At 44.0% G+C, this 18703-nt stretch overlaps 1 protein-coding gene across 2 annotated transcripts; it reads left to right on the forward strand.

Moving 5' to 3' along the window:
• The first annotated feature begins 10148 nt into the window (after window positions 1–10148).
• Window positions 10149–16030, forward strand: RPS7 (ribosomal protein S7). 2 transcript variants are annotated; one of them, XM_017860312.1, is made up of 7 exons: window positions 10149–10245; window positions 10495–10578; window positions 10710–10781; window positions 11388–11531; window positions 12297–12361; window positions 15220–15370; window positions 15918–16030. In XM_017860312.1, the coding sequence occupies exons 2-7, from the start codon at window positions 10504–10506 to the stop codon at window positions 15993–15995; spliced, it is 585 nt and encodes a 194-aa protein (XP_017715801.1). In that variant the 5' UTR covers window positions 10149–10245; window positions 10495–10503; the 3' UTR covers window positions 15996–16030. The 2 variants fall into 2 exon arrangements, with proteins under 2 accessions (XP_017715801.1, XP_017715802.1); XM_017860313.1 differs by lacking the exon at window positions 10149–10245 and adding an exon at window positions 10259–10343.
• The last annotated feature ends 2673 nt before the right edge of the window (window positions 16031–18703 follow it).

An 18703-nucleotide genomic window follows, 5' to 3' on the forward strand; every position in this document is an offset into this window, starting at 1 on the left:
GAGTTTCCTCGCTGGCAAAATGGGGATAAAGTTCCTGGTGCACAAATGCCACAGAATTGCTGTGGAGGTCAAGTGGCATTGTCAATGTGACACCCTGGAGAACTAAATGATGAAGACAAAGGTGTGTGTGGGAACCGTTTTCACCCAGTCCTCTCCTGCTCGCCACCTCTCTCTGAGCTGGGACGTTCACATGCATTGACTTTGGATTCCAGCTCTACGTTTGCTGGTTGTGTGCATCTGGTGCGTTGCTCCAATTCTGTTCTCTCCTGTGAAAGAATGGAGATAACTGGCCAGGCACAGTGGCTCACTCCTGTAATCCCAGCACTATGGGAGACCAAGGCAGACAGATTGTCTGAGGTCAGGAGTTTGAGACCAGTCTGGCCAACCTGGTGAAACCCTGTCTCTACTAAAAATACAAAAATTATCCGGTCATGTAGAGGATGAAAAGAACACTCGTTCTTTTCACCCTGTACATATTTTGTGACAATTAATGGTAAGAATAATATTTCTTTTGATGAGATAGATCAAAGGTAAGCAAATTATCCATTTATGATAAAAATCAAGAGTGCGAATATTTCTATATTTTAAATATTAATATATGAGCAATGACCTTCCATAAACTCACAGGTTGCCCATGTCTGGAGACAGTTTACTGCCATACAGGCAAAGTGGCCTTGACTTTACAGAGCAAGCCCATGACCTTGCTTCAGTCAAGTGTGTGCTAACCCAGGAGTTCACCCTCATTACAGCCTTGCACATTCATCTCGCATCGGTCCACGGATGATAATAATAATAAAAGCTCCACCAGCTGTAAGTGGAGGAGAGTGAAAGGACCTTCTGTTAAATGCAATCCATTAATTCTTGATCAAGCAGACAGGTCCATAAAATCATCTCACATGCAAGGATTCACTAGTAACTTTCCTTCTGTCACTCCGTTACTAGGATTCGGAGGGGAAGAATGACTTAGAAGCCTGTGGCCTCCCTCACCTATCTGACCTCTAGGCTTTCCACAGCACAGAGGTTACACATTCCAGGCACAGGCTCCTACATAATAGAGAATCAATTATGTATATAATAAATCTATTTTTAATAAAGAATATATATTTTAACAGGTAAACAGATCTTGGCTTTTTAACTGCCACCCTCCAAACCCCCAACAGTATTCTGTCCTGGGCCAACTATCCAGGGTCTCTTGGTCCCTCCAGGATGACACTGTATTGTAGGTATTGTGATGAGTTTCCTTGGCACTGGAAGGAATCTTTCTTCCTTAATGCTACATCTATCAATTCCTCTCTGTGGCTATTTGGTTTGTTGCTACTCAAAGTATGGTTCCTGGACCAGTATCATCAGCATTGCCTGTGAGCTAATTAGAAATGCAACATATTGGATGCAGCTGCTGTGGACTGAATATGTGTGTCCCCCCAAAGTGCATATATTAAATCCTAACCCCCAAAGTGATGGTCTTTGGGAGGTGATGAGGTCGTAAGAACGGAGTCCCATGATGGCATGAGTGCCCTCATGAAGGAGGCCCCTGGAGAGCTCCCTCAGCCCTTCTGCCACATGAGAACACAGCAAGAAGACACTGTGAACAATGAAACGGTTCCTCTTCAGACACGGCATTTTCTGCCACCTTGATCTTGGACTTTCAGTCTCCAGAGGGTGAGAGTGTCTGTTGTTCACAAGCCACTCTGTCTGTGGCACTCTGCATAGCAGCCCAGATGGACTGAGACAGCACCCATCCCCAGCAAGTCCACAACTGAGGAATCAGTGTCTGCGTCCCACCGTGATCCCTGGGTGACTTGCTGTTTGTTCACTGAAGTTGGAGACACACTGATTCTTAGAGATCATTTAACTCATGGATTTAATCCTCTCATTAACAGAAGACTAAGTTGAGGATTTGAAAGGTTAGATGATTGATCCAATTATAGTTATGCTTGTTCTATAAAAATAATATTCAGAGATAGCAGGACCTTAAGAATAATTTGTTTGGAAAAGTGCCCTCTAATTAAAAAAATCTGTGGTGGGGGGTGGGGAAGACCAAATCTCAATAGAAAAATAGTTAAATACCTACAGTCCCAGCTCCTTGGGAGGCTGAGGTGGGAGGATTGATTGAGCCTGGGAGGTTGAGGCTGCAGTGAGGTACGAATGCGCCACCGAACTCCAGCCTGCTTGACAGTGAGAGACTGTCTCAAAAATAGAAAAAGAAAACTGAGGGCAACCCATTTCTCCAGGATTCCTCTCTGCAGCAGTGAGGTCTTCTCTTTCTTTTGCCTATTAAAATTCTGCTCTCAACTGAAAAAAAAAGAAAAAAAAGAAAAGAAAAAAGAAAAATGGTTACAATACGAGCAGAAAAAATCACACAAAAACGTATTAAACGCTTTAAAATGGTCCTTGAACATATGAAACACATGGAAATATGCCAACTTCACTCCGAATTAGAGAATGCAAATTAAATTACACTGCGGTCTCATTTTTCACCTGTCAGACAGACACAAATTAAAAAGTATGACGACACATTCTGTTGGGAATGCTGTGGGAAAACAAGAATTCCCATATGACGCACAATGCTTTTCCAAGGGAAGGTGGCAGTGCGTAACAAAATTACCTATGGCTTTACCTTCTGAGGCTGAGATCCCACTTCTAGAAATTTATCCCAAAGGGGCTGCTCCAAAAGCATCCTAACGCGTACGCGCGCGTTTGTTTGTGGGGGCATTGTTTAAAATTACAAAATGTTAGTTATGACTCGGGTGCAGTCCAAGTGTCTCCACAGAACACGGGCAGGGTGAGAGTGGTCTAACTGCCCAGTGCAGAGCGATGCCACGGTAAAAAAGCATGAGGGAGGTCTCCTGAGCTGACACGGGGGGATTGCCAGGAAATATGTTTAAGGGAACACAAAATGCAAACATCAAATGCGCTTTTGTGTAAGAATGAAGGGGAAGCAAGAAAATATACATTCAAGCAAAAAGAAACTCAAGAGAGATGAACCAGAAAGCAAGGTTGGGTGGCGGAGGGAAGGCGGGGGCCGGTGCAGTGTGGCCTTCTCGAGGGAGGGACCTCCTTAGATGGCTTTTGACTTTCAGAAGCAGAGTGTTTCACATATTCAAAAGTCAACAAAGGCTGGGCACGGTGGCTCACGCCTGTAACCCCAGCACTTTGGGATGCCAGGGGGGCAGGTCACACGAGGTCAGGAGTTTGAGACCAGCCTGGCCAACATGGAGAAATCCTGTCTCTACTAAAAATACAAAAATTAGCCAGGGGTGGTGGCACATGCCTGTAATCCCAGCTACTCGGGAAGCTGAGGCAGGAAAATCGCTTGAACCTGGGAGGCAGAGGCTGCAGTGAGCTGAGATAACAAGGATGGGCAAGAAAACCAAAATGGAGTAAAAACTTAATTCAACAAATATTATCTGGATTTCAAATGAATCACGCCCACACAGGGCAGGGGATGGGAGGTGCCTTGAAGTCATTGTAGTAAGTCAGGTCAACCTTAGTCACATGATTGTGACTGTGTCAGGTGAAAGACATGGAGAACCCCCAGTACGAACTGCGGAGGGCGAGTCCCCAGTACTGAACTACAGAAGGCGAGTGTGTTCCCAGTACTGAACTGCAGAGGGTGAGTGTGTTTTCACAGTGTACAGTTAGCAACACTGAAGCTCCCTGTTGTGCATTCCAGGACTGAGCAAGGAAACATGCTGTGGAAATGAGTGGAAGCCCGATTCTCGCTGTTGAAGGAGGAATTTACAAATACGGGAAGAAGGAAAGTGAGACCACACACTGGCTGCTGGAGAACCAGGGCTATCAGACTGAACGCATGATTGCTTTCTATTGTTTTAAATGTAACAAAACAAAAAATAAAAACCAAAACACCCACCTTGACTGAGCTAAAATTTATATACCATGAAATTCACCCCTGGGCCAGGCAAGGAGGCACATGGCTGTAATCCCAGCACGTAGGGAGGCTGAGGTTGGCAAATGGCTTGAGCCCAGGAGTTCAAGACCAGCCTGGCCAACAGAGTGAGACCCCGTCTCTACCAAAAAATACAAAAACTAGCTGGGCATAGTGGTGCACACCTGTAGTTCCAGCTACTGGGGAAGCTGAGGTGGGAGAATCGCTTGAGCCCAGTAGGTTGAGGCTGCAGCAAGCTGTGATCATATCATTGCACTCCAGCCTGGGTGACAGAATGAGATCCTGTCTCAAAAGAAAAACCAAGACAAAACAAAGAAAACAACCCTGTGGGTATAAGTTCAATGGCTTTCAGTAAAGCCACAGAGCTGTGCAGTCATCCCCACCACACGGCTCAGAACACCTCCACCATCCCCCAAATGCTCCCTCACCGTCACTCCACCGTGGGCCCCCAGGACTTCTCTTCTGCTTTCCCTTACGTATCTGCCTTTTCTAGATTTCCTGGAGGGAAATCATCGTAGGTAGAATCACACAGTATGAGGTCTTCTGTGTCTGGTTTCTTTCACTTTGTATAATGTGTTCGAGGTTCCTGCTGATGTAACTTATATCAGTAGCGTGTCTGTTTTTGCTGCTGAACAGTATTCCTTTGTATGGCTGTACCGCACGCATTTGTTTATTGATCCATTGATAGACGTTTGGGTTTGTCCCTCTTTTTGGCTATTATGAGTAATGATGCTATAAACATTCACATACATGTTTTGTGTGAACATAAATTTTGATTTCTCTTAGCCAGATATATAGGAATAGATTATATAATATCCTATTGGCTTTAGGAAGTTGGAATTTGATTAGCGTGAAGGTAGTGAATATGCATGTGTATCCACAGTCTTCTGAGAAGCTGGGCTCTACATTTATGTTTTCTCTAATAAGAATAATAATACTAGTGATATACATATATAAATTCTGAATTCAGGCCGGGCCTGGTGGCTCATGTCTGTAATCCTAGCACTTGGCGAGGCCAAGGTGGGTGGATTGTCTGAGGTTAGGAGTTCAAGACTGGCCTGGCCAGCGTGGCAAAACCCTGTCTCTACTAAAAATACAAAAAAAAAAAAAAAAATTAGCGGGCCTGGTGGTGGGCACCTGTAGTCCCAGCTACCTGCGAGGCTCAGGCAGGAGAATTGCTTGAATCTGGGAGGTGGAGATTGCAGTGAGCCAAGATTGCACCACTGCACTCCAGCCTGGGCGACAGAGCAAGACTCTGTCTCCAAATAAATAAATAAATATAAATTATGAGCTGTGACTCATAAGTCAGAAGATGATTTGGGGCAAAATTCAAGGCTCTGTGTTCATAAATTCTTTGCTAATTATGTGAAATTCTAAAGTACTTGATGACTCCTTGAGCCTTCTGCAGGAAAATAAAAAATTTCGGCTGGTACTGGGTAAAAAGAGAAAAATGGTCTCTGACTTCCAGCAGCCGCATGGAATACTAGCTGGCCTTGGTGTTGTGACAGCTGGCCTAGCACCCCAGCAGTCCTGGTTTTCCTGTTGAACATAAATGATTTAAGAGAACGTCAAGGTCGGGCACAGTGGCTCAGGCCTGTAATCCCAGCACTTTGTATAATGTTTCACTTTGTATAATGTTTTCAAGGTTCATGCTGATGTAACTTATATTAGTAGCTTGTCTATCTTCATTGCTGAATAGCATTCCATCGTATGGCTGTCTCACACTTGTTTGGTACTGAGGCTGAGGTGGGCGGATCACGAGGTCAGGAGTTAGAGACCAGCCTGGCCAACATAGTGAAACACCATCTCTATCAAAAATACAAAACTTAGCCAGGCGTGGTGGTGGGTACCTGTAATCCCAGCTACTCGGGGAGACCGAGGCAGGAGAATCTCTTGAACCTGGGAGGTGGAGGTTGCAGTGAGCCGAGATGGTGCCACTGCACTCCAGCCCGGGCGACAGTGCGAGACTCCATCTTAAAAAAAAAAAAAAAAGGCCAAAATCAGATAAGGCTACATTAACCCATGACTGATGAAGACAAAAACAAGACCACTCCAAAATCATGTCTAAATCCAGGCAAAATATGAACACTGACGAGGCCACAAAAACACCAAACATCCTACTGGTTAGCAGGAGTGACGGCTGCTTCCTTAGCAACTGCAGCTGAGGACTGGCGCTCGTCTGCTCTCACTATAAATGAAACTTAAGACACCCAACCCCAGAATTACTCCAGCTTTGTGACAGCATCCAATGCTAAGCAAAGCCCTCCTTTCTCAAGCCCTCCCCCAAATTCCCGACACAAAACCGAATCCTATTCGTGTTTCCTAACACCTCCTTAGCAGAGGCCCCCCGGTTGCTCAGGGTGCACGTTTTCCTCCCTACAATGAGTACCTTGCTCAATTCCAGCAATTGGAGTTTGGAATTATCAAGATCAAAACATTAGGCGAATCATTTGGCTGGCACACTGCAGATCTTGGTATGACCGCGTATGTTAGACTGGAAAGGAACATTGTATAGTATAGAGTGAAAGACAACTTGTAGCTTATATGAGCATCAAGAAAACTATAAAGCTTGAAAGATCAAAACAGGAGTTAGGATATTTAGAGATTTTTATGAATATGTGAAACACCTGAGTTCTGATCATCCTAAAAATTTAAAAGCAGGAGGCAGTGAGCAGTTCAGTTCGCAGTTATTTCTGTGCGACTACGTACTGGGTTATTGTGGATGGATAACTCCAGATGGTAGCTAAATGAATCCATTTAAATAATTTTGGAGATTGAGCTGTTGAGTCTTTCCATCATCAAAAGGTAGAATAGCACTTTCTCTCTTCTAGTAGCTGAAAGCCATCCACTTTCGTAAACTTAATCCTCAAACTGAATACAAGCTGAAACTCTTGACCCAAACTATCAGAGAACCAACAGACAGCAGAGTGAGAGATGATGAGTAAACTGTGGAAAATGCATACAGACTACAGATCTCACTAGAAATCTCTGAATTTTATTAAGTAATTGTATGGGTTACATTAATGTTGAATTGTTAGGCTGCGTGTGGTGGCTCACGCCTGTAATCCCAGCACTTTGGGAGGCTGAGGTGGGTGGATAGCTTGAGCTTAGGAGTTCAAGACCAGCCTGGGCAACAGGGTGAAACCCCCCTCCACAAAAAATGCAAAAAATTAGCTGGGCCTCATGGCATACACCTGTAATCCCAGGTACTTGGGAGGCTGGGATGGGAGGATCGCCTGAGACTGGGGAGATTGAGGCCATAGTGAGCAGTGATCATGCCACTGCCCTCCAGCCTGGGCAACAGAGCAAGACCCTGTCTCAAAAATATATATATATTGATTTTTTGTTTTTTGAGATAAAGTCTCACTCTGTTGCCCAGGCTGGAGTGCAGCGGTGCCATCCCGCTCACTGCAACCTCTGCCTCCCAGGTTCAAGCGATTCTCATGCCTCAGCTTCCCAAGTAGCTGGGATTACAGGCGTCCACCACCAGGCCTGGCTAATTTTTCTATTTATAGTAGAGACAGGGCTTCACTATGTTGGCCAGGCTGATTTCCTGACCTCAAGTGATTCACCCACCCTGGGTGGGGTGGATGATCCCAAAGTGCTGGGATTACAGGTGTGAGCCACTGAGGCCCACCTGAATACAGGTGTGAGCCACTGCAGCCCGCCTGAATTGTTATTTTGAATGTATTCTCTCATAGTGTCAGATAAAGCAAGTAATTGTATTTTTGTGTTTAGGAGTCAAGGTTTTTATTACAGGAGAAAAGGAGATGCTATGATAGAATTGAGGATTTCAGAAGGAATCGTTCTGTTAGAAGTGGATCAAGAATGTCAATGTGAACTTGTGTCTTTTATGAAAACATTATTTTAAATGCATCTTTTTAAGCTCTGTCCACTGAAATGGCTTACGAGGATCCCCACGATGCTTCCTGCTGCCAAAATTCTGGTCTCCAATACTATTTTCAAAAAAAAAAAAACTATCAGCACTTTTAGAAGAAAAGGCTCATTCTATGTCTCAGGCAGAAAATTACAAGAGAAGCCTGGAATATCTTGTGCCAGAAAACAAGATGTTCAGACATTCATGGAGCTGACAAGACTCGGCTGCTTATCTAAGAGGGGCCCCTCCTGGTCACAACTGAGACAATTTGAGGATCAAAGGAGAAATACTGGCTGAGATTGATTGATGTATAGCAAATCTGCAATGTCACATGTCCATAATGATACATACAAGAGTTAACAAAGTGTTCTAAAAGTAAGTGGATTGGATAGACGATGTTTCTGTTCTTTGTCAATTATGTTAGTATTATCGACTCACTTATTGTTTGGTTAAATAATAAAGAAGCTAGTACTAGTAAAACTAGTAAAAAATATATATATAATGTAACGATTAGTAGGCATTTCCTAACATAAAATTAGTAGAATCATCCTCTAAGTTGTGATTATGATCCTGAAACTACCTATTAAAAATACATGTGCAACCTTTATCAACTTCTATCAGGTTCTAAGTTTTAAAAATCACATTTCTTAGGATCTCATGAGGCTCAAAGCTAAAGAGTTAGAAAGGAAAAGCATTTATGTATATTAACAGCACATTAACAGGCTAAGAAGAAAAACTCACATAATCATATTAGTTCGTAGAAACAATGCATTTGACATACTCCAACATCCATTCATGATTTAAAAAAAAAACCCCTCAGAAATAGGAATAGAGGGAAATTCCTGAATTTGATTAAAAATATCTGCAAAAAACCTAGAGCTAATATTATACTTAATGGTGAAAGACTGAATCTGTTTTCCCCTAAGATGAGGAACAAGGCACGGATGTCCTTGCTCACCACTCCTATTCAACAAAGGACTGGAAACCAGAAATAACTTTAATTTTTTTCTCAATTGACAGGTTCACAGAGAAAGAGCTTTACTGGATGAACTTTTAGATTACTACTTTTATAGAGCAGCAGAGATAAAAGCCAGGCTGAAAAGTGCATGTGGAGTAACGAAATGGACCTACTTCGACAAGGGGCCTCAGAATGACTGCCCAGATGAGACTGTAGACGCAGCTGTAGTTTCCTTTCTATTTGGAAGAAATTTCAAGTTGTCCTTAATTTTCCAAGGAGATAGTCACTTGCCTTTTAAAAAACATTATTAGAGAAGCATGGCGGGGGGGAGCATACCTAGCATTAAAAATGTGAGATGAATACCATCTCTGCTTAGTAAAGGTGGTTGGGAATCCTGAGAGGGCACCTAGTGTAATGTTTCTGCATTTTCCACAGTGCCTGGCCCACGGCTGAAAGTAACTCTTGCCTGACATTTGACAGAAGAGGAAACTGAAGCTCAGATTAAATTACCTGTTCACAGCGGGATCATTCCGGCCCGAGTTTCTCCCTGTCTGGAATGCTCTTCCCCAGGCGATAGACCCTGTGGCTCTTCCGTGTCTCTGTTTAATGCCATTCCGTTCCAGGATTCCGGACTTCTTAAAGCATAAATAATCCCTCCCCAACCTCTCATTTTACTGTTATGTAAGTTATTACAATATGTCATTATACAGTCATACTGTTTATGTAATGTCTTCTCCACTAAACTGTAAGCTCCATGAGGGCAAGAGTTCAGTCTGTTTTACTTAATAATTAGCACCTAGTACAGTACTAGCATAGAGCGAAGGCCTCATAATTTTTTTTATAAATTTATTTTTAGACAGGGTCTTGGTCTGTCGCCCAGGCTGGAGCGCACTGGTGCAACCTCCGCTCACTGCAGCCTCGACCTCTCAGCTCCAGCAATCCTCCCGCCTCGGTCTCCGGAGTAGCTGGCACTGCAGGTGCATGCCACCATGACCGACTAATTTATTTATTTATTTTGGTGGACATGGGGTCTCGCCATGTTGCCCAAGCTGGTTCCTGAGCTCAAGTGATCCTCCTGCTTAGGCCTCCCAAAGTGCTGGGATTACAGGCGTGAGCCTCAGCGCCCAGCCAAGTTAGCCTTTTTTAATCGTCCTGTCTCTGGAGGTTGCCGAAGCTGGTTTTCTTCGGCCTCCTTCTCTCGTCCAGGCCCAGGGCTGGGACGAGGCCAGCTCCCGTCTGCAACGCGCATTGAAGATAGGAGTCTTGGGAGCCGGCACCGGAACGCTCGGAAACGGCACCGAAGTATGAATCCTAGGGCGGAAAAGCGTTACCAAGACACTCATCCCCGGAGCCGCTTCCTGGGACTGTCTAGCCTTCTACCGCTTCTCAGTGATGTTCCCGTTTCCGCCCTTCTCGCGCTGTTTACGCCTCTTCCCTTCCGCCGCCAGATTTTGACGTGCTCTCGCGAGATTTGGGCCTCTTCCTAAGCCGGCGCTCGGCGAGGTAGGTTGGCGGCCTGTTCCCGGACCGAACTTTTCTTCTTGCGTTGAGGAAAACGCCTTTTGGAGTCAGGCCCTGGAGCGGCGGGCCTTGCTCACCGGGTGGGGATACAGCCGATTACCCGCCCTGTGTCCTCCGATGGCTTCTGCGGGGCGAGCGGGGCCTGGCCGGGGGGTGCGGGCGGGAGGGCGAGCCGGCGGCGCCTGCAGCCCGGCCGCGTAACGTTGAGCGCTGTGCCTTCCGTTCTCCCAGGAGAAGGCCATGTTCAGTTCGAGCGCCAAGATCGTGAAGCCCAATGGCGAGAAGCCGGACGAGTTCGAGTCCGGCATCTCCCAGGTGAGAGGGTTCCCTTGGGGTCTGGGGTGGGTGGAGGCGCCCCGCCTGGGAGGGACGGCGGTCGCGTGTGTGCTGGGCCCGGGGGGCTGGGACGCGCGCTGAGGTCGGCCCTGCTGTTCGTTGCTTCTTAGGCTCTTCTGGAGCTGGAGATGAACTCGGACCTCAAGGCTCAGCTCAGGGAGCTGAATATTACGGCAGCCAAGGTCAGCGGCGCTCCCCGGGCTGGGAGGGAGGTTGCGGCGCGTCTCGCCGCGCAGTGCCTGGGAGGGTTCTTGGATGACCTGGGTTACGGGTGAGGATGACTTGCCGCCTGGCTGCCTAACGTGAACTCCGGTTCCGCCGTGTTGTTCGGGAGCGGTACCGCCCAGGTGCGGGGAGTGGGGTTGCAGGTACTCTGCAGTTTAAGCTGTCCACGTGGGGCGGTGGAGAAACGTGGAGTGGGAGGGCCTGGGCCGGTTTCGGGCCTTATTTGCCCTTACTTAGTTATAAATACGGCGAAGAGCTATGGGGAGCTCCCAGGATGCAGACTTGTCTACGCTTAGCCCGGAGTTGCCGCATGCGGGGGTGCAGAAGTGGCAGTGATTGGCCTCCTGGCCTGGACAGTCTCCCTTCCTGAAATAAGGAAATGTGAATGTTGGAGAGAGATGTGAACATCTCCGAAGGTTGCGTGTGTCATGAACTCAAAACTAGTATTAGTTTGTAGTGCAGCCATTGTATTACTGATAAGGTCTTCTTAGTCTCTAATTTGACCACAACATTTACTTTTTTACTTTCTGAAGCAATTAACAAAGTGGATTTTTTTTCTTTAGGAAATTGAAGTTGGTGGTGGTCGGAAAGCTATCATAATCTTTGTTCCTGTTCCTCAACTGAAATCTTTCCAGAAAATCCAAGTCCGGCTAGTACGAGAATTGGAGAAAAAGTTCAGTGGGAAGCATGTTGTCTTTATCGCTCAGGTATCTGTTCTGTTGCAGCACGTTTCTGTTTGTGAATTTTGCTAAAATTGCTTTTATTTAGACTGCATTGGTAGTTGGAGTCATGAAAACAATCCTTTTAGGAATCCAAATGGGCAGAAAGATAGAAGTACAGGCGGAGCGTGGTGGCTCACGCTTGTAATCCCAGCACTGGGAGGTGGAGGTGGGTGGATCACTTCAGTGACCAGCCTGGGCAACATGGTGAGACCCTGTCTACAAAAAATAGAAAATAAGAGGTTTTAAAAGAGACGCAGTGCACTCTTTAGGAGCCGAAACAAATCTGTGAAGTGACAGACTGCTGTGTTTTGAGGTATGAACATGATTTCCCATATTTAAAATTCTACAAGTCTAGTGGGTTGCTTACAGAGATGATCAAACTAAGAAACCTGTTACCGTTCGGATCTGGCGTTGGTGCAAACTGAAGTCTTTGGGGAATGAAGTGCCAGGATTGATGAGGAATAAAAGTAGTATTCTGGGTCAGTAGGCATGGGGAAAGGCCTGTCTGGGAGGTGTTTTTCCGCTGGCATGTCAGTAGAGGCTGTGGATTCTGATGAGTTATTCAAGAATCAGGAAGTAACTCCATAGAAGGGTTTCCTCAGTCAATTGTTGGTCTGAGTTGTTTGGCTTTCTTGAACTTTGAACTTACCCTGCCATTCTTCTTGCTTTTTAAAGCAGTATGACAGTTTTAGCTTTTTGTCAATTTAAGGTCTTTTTTCATTTTGTTGCATGATAATTTTTACCTTACAGAGAAGAATTCTGCCTAAGCCAACTCGAAAAAGCCGTACAAAAAATAAGCAGAAGCGGCCCAGGAGGTGAGTGTTTTAGTAGTTTCAGAAATGTGTGCACTCCTCTTGTTAACAGCTCTTTGTGTAAGTTGTAGCTTATAAAAACAGATGTTCAAGTGGGAATTTTTGACTAGCAGTATTTGCTTTCTTCTATAGTTGCACATGGTATGTTTTAGAATTCTATATGTAAAACGTACATGTATTCACATAGCCGCCATTGTATGTCTAGTAGGTCAGTGCTGTCACAAGATGAGATGATTTCCTCCGATTATGTGTGCACAGGATAGGAATGATGAGATGGAAATCATTACTTTAATTCTGTGTGGTAAAGCCTGCTAGACATAGTTGACGTGAGCTTGGATTTATCTTTGATTTTTATTTTTGCTGTGGATTGGCAGTAAAAAATGTAGGTGGATTTGGGTGATAACGTCACAGGTTAAAATACCATTGCTGTTGATGCTGATGGAAAATGATTTATTAACTTGATTGACTTACAGGTTATCTGGCATAAACTGAAATATTAGTAGTTGTCTTCTTAAACTAGATCTTTTGGTATTTTGTTAGTTTCTGATTAGTACGTTGTTCTACAAATGTGAACTATTAAATCCCTGCGGACTTTTACCTAGGGATGAGTTTAAGAAAAAAAATTCTAGTTATGCCTGTACCCTGTGAAATATATAATTTGTATTGTTATCCTCAGTGGATGAGAAAACTGATCCAAGGCTGGGATAATTTGCTCATTGTAGCTAATACTAGTAATCCTAAGAATTTTTTTTTTTTTTTTTTTTTTTTTTTGCGGCAGAGTGTTGCTCTGTCGCCCAGGCTGGAGTGCAGTGGCCTGATCTCAGCTCACTGCAAGCTCCGCCTCGCGGTTTCACGCCATTCTCCTGCCTCAGCCTCCCGAGTAGCTGGGACTACAGGCGCCCACCACCAAGCCCAGCTAATTTTTTGTATTAGAGATGGGGTTTCACCATGTTAGCCAGGATGGTCTCTATCTCTTGACCTCGTGATCTGCCCGCCTCGGCCTCCCAAAGTGCTGGAATTACAGGTGTGAGCCACCGTGGGCGGCCTTTTCTTTTTTTTTTTAAACTCAGTCCTGTTTTTGAAAACCACTAGGAAATAGTGTTGGGAATCTAGCAATGTGTTATCGTATTGAACTGTGGTATGTGGAAAGGTAGGTGCCAGGTTTTCTAGAACTTGAATGCTATGGCTTAGTACTTTGAAAAACTTTTATGGACAGAGCGGCATAAGAATTTAGGATTTTTTTTTTTCTAAATCATGACACTTAAAGAGGGTTTTGGAAACTCAGTTCTGAGAACCTGAGTTAGGAAACGAGAAACAGTCGATTTGCTTTCTACACAGCCAAAGGACTGTCCCTCAAACCCATAGCTTTAATTCCCCTCAGTACAAACGTCTGTTTTCCAGATTTTCTCAAGACAGTGGCTTCAGTGTTTCTAGTGGGACCTAGTCTGTTGAAAGCCTTCCCTCCTCCACACTAAGCCTAGCTGGTAGGTCATAGTGATTCCACTTTTCCAATCCCGCTTCCTGCTTTCAGATTTATTTTCCCTATTCGGTAGAGCTGTCTTTATCTAACTCAGGTTAAATGCTGAAATTGATACAGTTTTTGGGTATAGCAGGGTTTTTCCTCTGAAACGCTCCAGTCCCTGTGGTTTGTGATGATTGAGTTCCTTTGCTCCCCATTTTAAAAGTTTGTAGATAACTTTGGAATCTAATTTCCATATTTGGGTGCTTTCCTAGTATCGTAAGAATATGCTTAATTAATGAGTCGCAGTGAACAATCCATTTGTCTTGATTTGCTTTCTGAAAGGTGATGAGGGTTTTGGGAAATGGACTTTCTTCAAGTTTTTGCCCTTTGTGGCTGTGAAATATTAAGATGTTGGGAGTAAAATTGAGAGCCACCAGAAGATGTTAACTGTATATATGGGTGCTGCCAGATAGGAAATCAAATGAGTAGACTATAGTGTCATTGTTAGCTACAGTGGGGTGAGACCTAGACAGATAACCGTATACAAGGCAGCTCCATAAATGCTGAAACAAAGAACCGTCTTTGACTTACTCCTAATGTCTCGTGGTACATGGTACCTGCCCCAAAAGCTTGCAATTAATTGAAACTTCTCATTTGTTGGGTGGCAGGTAGGTAGGTTTTGAACTTGATAGTGATATGCAGATGAGGAGCTTCACTGGCAGTTCTCGTGATGCTGATGGGTTAGAAATCGAAGACTCACATGGGCGGGGAGGGGCAGCTATCCTAGAGCTGGTGATAGAACAGTGCCTGGGGGTGGAAGATTGCCTCATTTGCTAGATTGGCTCATGCTAGCCAACATGAATATTATATAGTACTATAAGTGCTTTACCGTCCTAGAGAACAAGGAGTTTGGATGATATCTTGGAGGCCTAGGAGAGCTCTTGAAGGGTCTTTTATGTAAATTATGTGATCATATCAATTTTTTAGAAAGATTATCTTGACATTGGAAGGGGGGTGGTTTGGAGATGAGCAAGAGTATTAAGGTTATTGTAGTGATGTAGTTGAGAAATGATACAAGTGAAAATAAAGATGTATAAAAGACATCACTAATCTCACATTCCCTAGAGATGGTCACTTACTGCCTTGGTGAGCTTGTAGTTTACCCCAGAGTAATGTTTAAAATTGAGTGAGCTTTTGAAATAAGTCAGTAAGCTATTACCATATTCTAGGTAGGCAAAGGCTTTTGTTTGGTGCGTGGAATATAACAGGCTTGTTTGAAAATGAGTGTTAATTTGACTTCAGGAACCTGGGATTTGCATTTTCATTTTGACTTGAGGTGCCTTCTGGAGTTCAGAGGGCAGGCATTCTGTGTTGCTTACCTTTTAAACTATTCTTTTAGCCGTACTCTGACAGCTGTGCATGATGCCATCCTTGAGGACTTGGTCTTCCCAAGCGAAATTGTGGGCAAGAGAATCCGCGTGAAACTAGATGGCAGCCGGCTCATAAAGGTTCATTTGGACAAAGCACAGCAGAACAATGTGGAACACAAGGTAATAGGTCGACATTTATCATGGACAGTGAGAGTAGATTTTAGAGGAACCAGTCTCCATGTGCCACCAGAGCAATGACTGTAGTAAACTCAGGACTAGTTCTTTTACCCACACTTCAGCCTGCTCTACTTTGGATTATGTGTCAGGTTTTAAATGGAGAATTTAAAGAATTGAACACTTGAAATTCCCTGTACTTTTTGGAAGTAGGCTCATTCTGTGGTCTGACTTTTAGTTAGGCTGTATATTCTTGGTGAGTTAGGGGTGGATGGTGATGGATCAGTGTCTTGGGGGGACTTAACCATGTGGGTGACTGATGGGGTCCCCTGGTGGCTTCCCGGTGCACTGGTGTAGAGTCCTGTCCCACAACGTTGGAGAGGAGCTTGTCCCTGGTTATAAGGCTGCTACAGACATGTCATGTATTCCTTATCTTCTCAGTACTTAGTTGCTGAGGAGAAAGACCATACAGGGCACAATTTCATGAAACTATTAGGTTTTAAGCTGAGTGTGTATTTCAGAGTTTTGTGATGAATTCTTTCTTTTCTTGTAGGTTGAAACTTTTTCTGGTGTCTATAAGAAGCTCACGGGCAAGGATGTTAATTTTGAATTCCCAGAGTTTCAGTTGTAAACAAAAGTGACTAAATAAAGTATATATTCACAGTACTCTGTTTCAGTTATGTTTTTCAAAATTCCAGATTCATGGATGCGCAGCTGTCTTCACTATCAGTGGCGTCCTGTGTTGGGCCGGAGGGTTTCAGCAGGAGGGGTGTGTGCGCCAGCAAGCTTGTTGCCTGTGAGGCTCCGCTTGTGTTCAGGGGTACAAGTGTCATCACATGATGCTGCAGAAATAGCTGAATATTAGCACTTCTGCATGGTTCAAGCTAAAAATATACCTGGTACTTTTTTTTATTGTGATATATGTAAAATTTACCATAGTACCCATTTTTAAGTTTACAGCTCAGTAGCCTTAAGTATGTCTACAAAGTTGGGAAACAGAACTCTGAAACGTTTTCATTCATCTTGTAGAACTGAAATTATCCGTTAAACCAACACCTCCACTTCCCATTCCGTCAGATTTGTTGAATTTTTTATACATAAATTCATGTTAAGTGTTAAATAGACTTTCACAAGTTAAATGTAAGAGTCTGATTAATAGATTTTAGTAGATGCTAAGTGGTGTGTAAACTTGGGTAGTCCATTTCCCCACTTCCTTAGTTTTCCAGTTCATCAAATGAAGGCTCTGGGGGAAATGAAAGCCCTGAAGTGAGGACCCTGGTGTGGTGTCTGGTGACTGTAGTTGGACCAGGTCTTTGTAGAGTAGAGCAGATGTCTTAGAGAATTAGTTCCTCAGTTTTGGCTTTGTGCCAAATTGCTTTCAGTTATTAATAAGCCTTAAAATTACCTTGTACAATTTACCTTTCTGCTTTTACAGGGTGACGAGACAATCTTAACTGAACAGTCCCCTAAATAATACGTTTTACATCAAATTACTCCTACAGGTAGACTAATTCCAGGAAGCCTCCGAGGCGACACAAGAGTATTTTCCCATTTTGCAGGTGAGGGTCAGGCCTCTTAGGAGTAGAAGTGTCAGGCTCCTGATGCGGAATTCACATGGTGGGGCAGGCACACTGGATGTTTTCAAAGCTTTGGCAAGTGCTCTTGACCATACATGGCTGAGGCCTTTGTAGATGAGCAGGTGGTGAGGAAGGTTCCTGTTAAGCTGTTACCAAGGCTGGCCCTTTATCCTCAGTAGTCCATAGGCCCCTCCCCCAGTTCCGCTGTCTCCCCAGTTCCGCTGTCTCCCCCGCTCCCCCGTCCCTGGACAGGGATTGTCTTGGTTTCTCTGGAATGAGTTGTTGACTTAGGCCTAGGGTTCTGTAAACCTATTCTCACCCTTCTCCAGCACGAAGCCCCCTTCTCTCCCCATCCCCCCGTTTCCTGGCTATCTGTGTTTAGTGGCTTTTTGGGAGGCTTCATCTCTCATCTCAAACATTGACTGTATTAGAATTCACAGATTCACTGGTTTGGGAAACAAGATTTACACAGGCCGTCCTAGAATGTTAAGCATTTTCCTTTTAAAAAGTGTTCTGGGCCGGGCGTGGTGGCTCACTCCCGCCTGTAATCCCAGCACTTGGGGAAGCTGAGGCGGGCGGATCACCTGAGGTCAGGAGTTTGAGACCAGCCTGGCCAACATGGTAAAACCCCATCTCTATTAAAAATTCAAAAATTACTCGGGAGGCTGAGGAGAATTGCTTGAGCCCAAGAGATAGAGTTTGCAGTGAGCCAAGGTGTCACCACTGCACTCCAGCCTGGGTGATATAAGCGAGACTTCATATCAAAAAAATAAAAATTTTTTTTTGAATTTCTTGATTTTCCTCCAATGCCAGTCAGTGGCTCTCAGTAGCATACCTAGTAGACATTAAAAAACCATCTCCAGGAAAAGAGGAAACTTTATGTGAGAAAACAATTGTGTTTTGAAATCAGTGTAAGGAATGAGCTTATTTTAAGATGTCCATTGGGAAATGCTTCCATTTTAGGTGAGAGTTACATTGACCTGTAAGGTATCAGTAACATAAAAACTCAGAATATTCTTACCTATTTAAGATGCTTATGAAGAGTCTCAGTTGGCTTTGAATCTCTGTTAATAATCCCTTCTAATTACTTGGCAAGAACAAAGATGACCAGAATACCAAGAAAGATGGGAAATTTTGGTCGATTTTCAACAAAACTTCACATTTGCTAGATAGGAAGCACAGCCAAAGATTGGGGGACTGTTCAGGTGCTTCTGTCCACATCTATCTTTGTAAGGGGTCTTAAAAAAAAACAAAACCCTCATAGTGGAAGTTTTCTGTCATACTCAAAAGTGTAACAATCAGTAGTGGGGCTCTGTCCTACCACCCAGCTTGAGCAGGGACTGATACGTTACTAATCTTGTTCATCTATTCTCACCCTTTATTTGCTGGAGATTTTTGAAGCAAATTCTAAACATATCACTGAAGAACCTTTTAGCTGTGATAATTATTAAAATCCAGTGCCAAACTTAAAACTAGATTTTAAATTGTTATAGCAAAGTATAACAATCACTGCTTTCACTAAAATTAATACCTTGGTGAACAAAAAGACTTAGATATCATTCCTGTTGTTACTCATTTAAACTTACGTGTTTTTATAACATACATACGCTATTAGTACTGTGGTGCACTCTGTATTAACTACACATTGGAGGTACTCAAAATTTTAAGGGGGTGCACAGTAGAAGAGTTTGGGGCCTAGTGTGCTAAACGCACAATTTTCATCTGTAAACTTTGTCAAGGAAGCTTATTTTTTTGTCAAGAA

Source organism: Rhinopithecus bieti, unplaced genomic scaffold, assembly GCF_001698545.2.
Source record: "Rhinopithecus bieti isolate Rb0 unplaced genomic scaffold, ASM169854v2 scaffold_51905, whole genome shotgun sequence".
Lineage (NCBI taxonomy): Eukaryota > Metazoa > Chordata > Mammalia > Primates > Cercopithecidae > Rhinopithecus > Rhinopithecus bieti.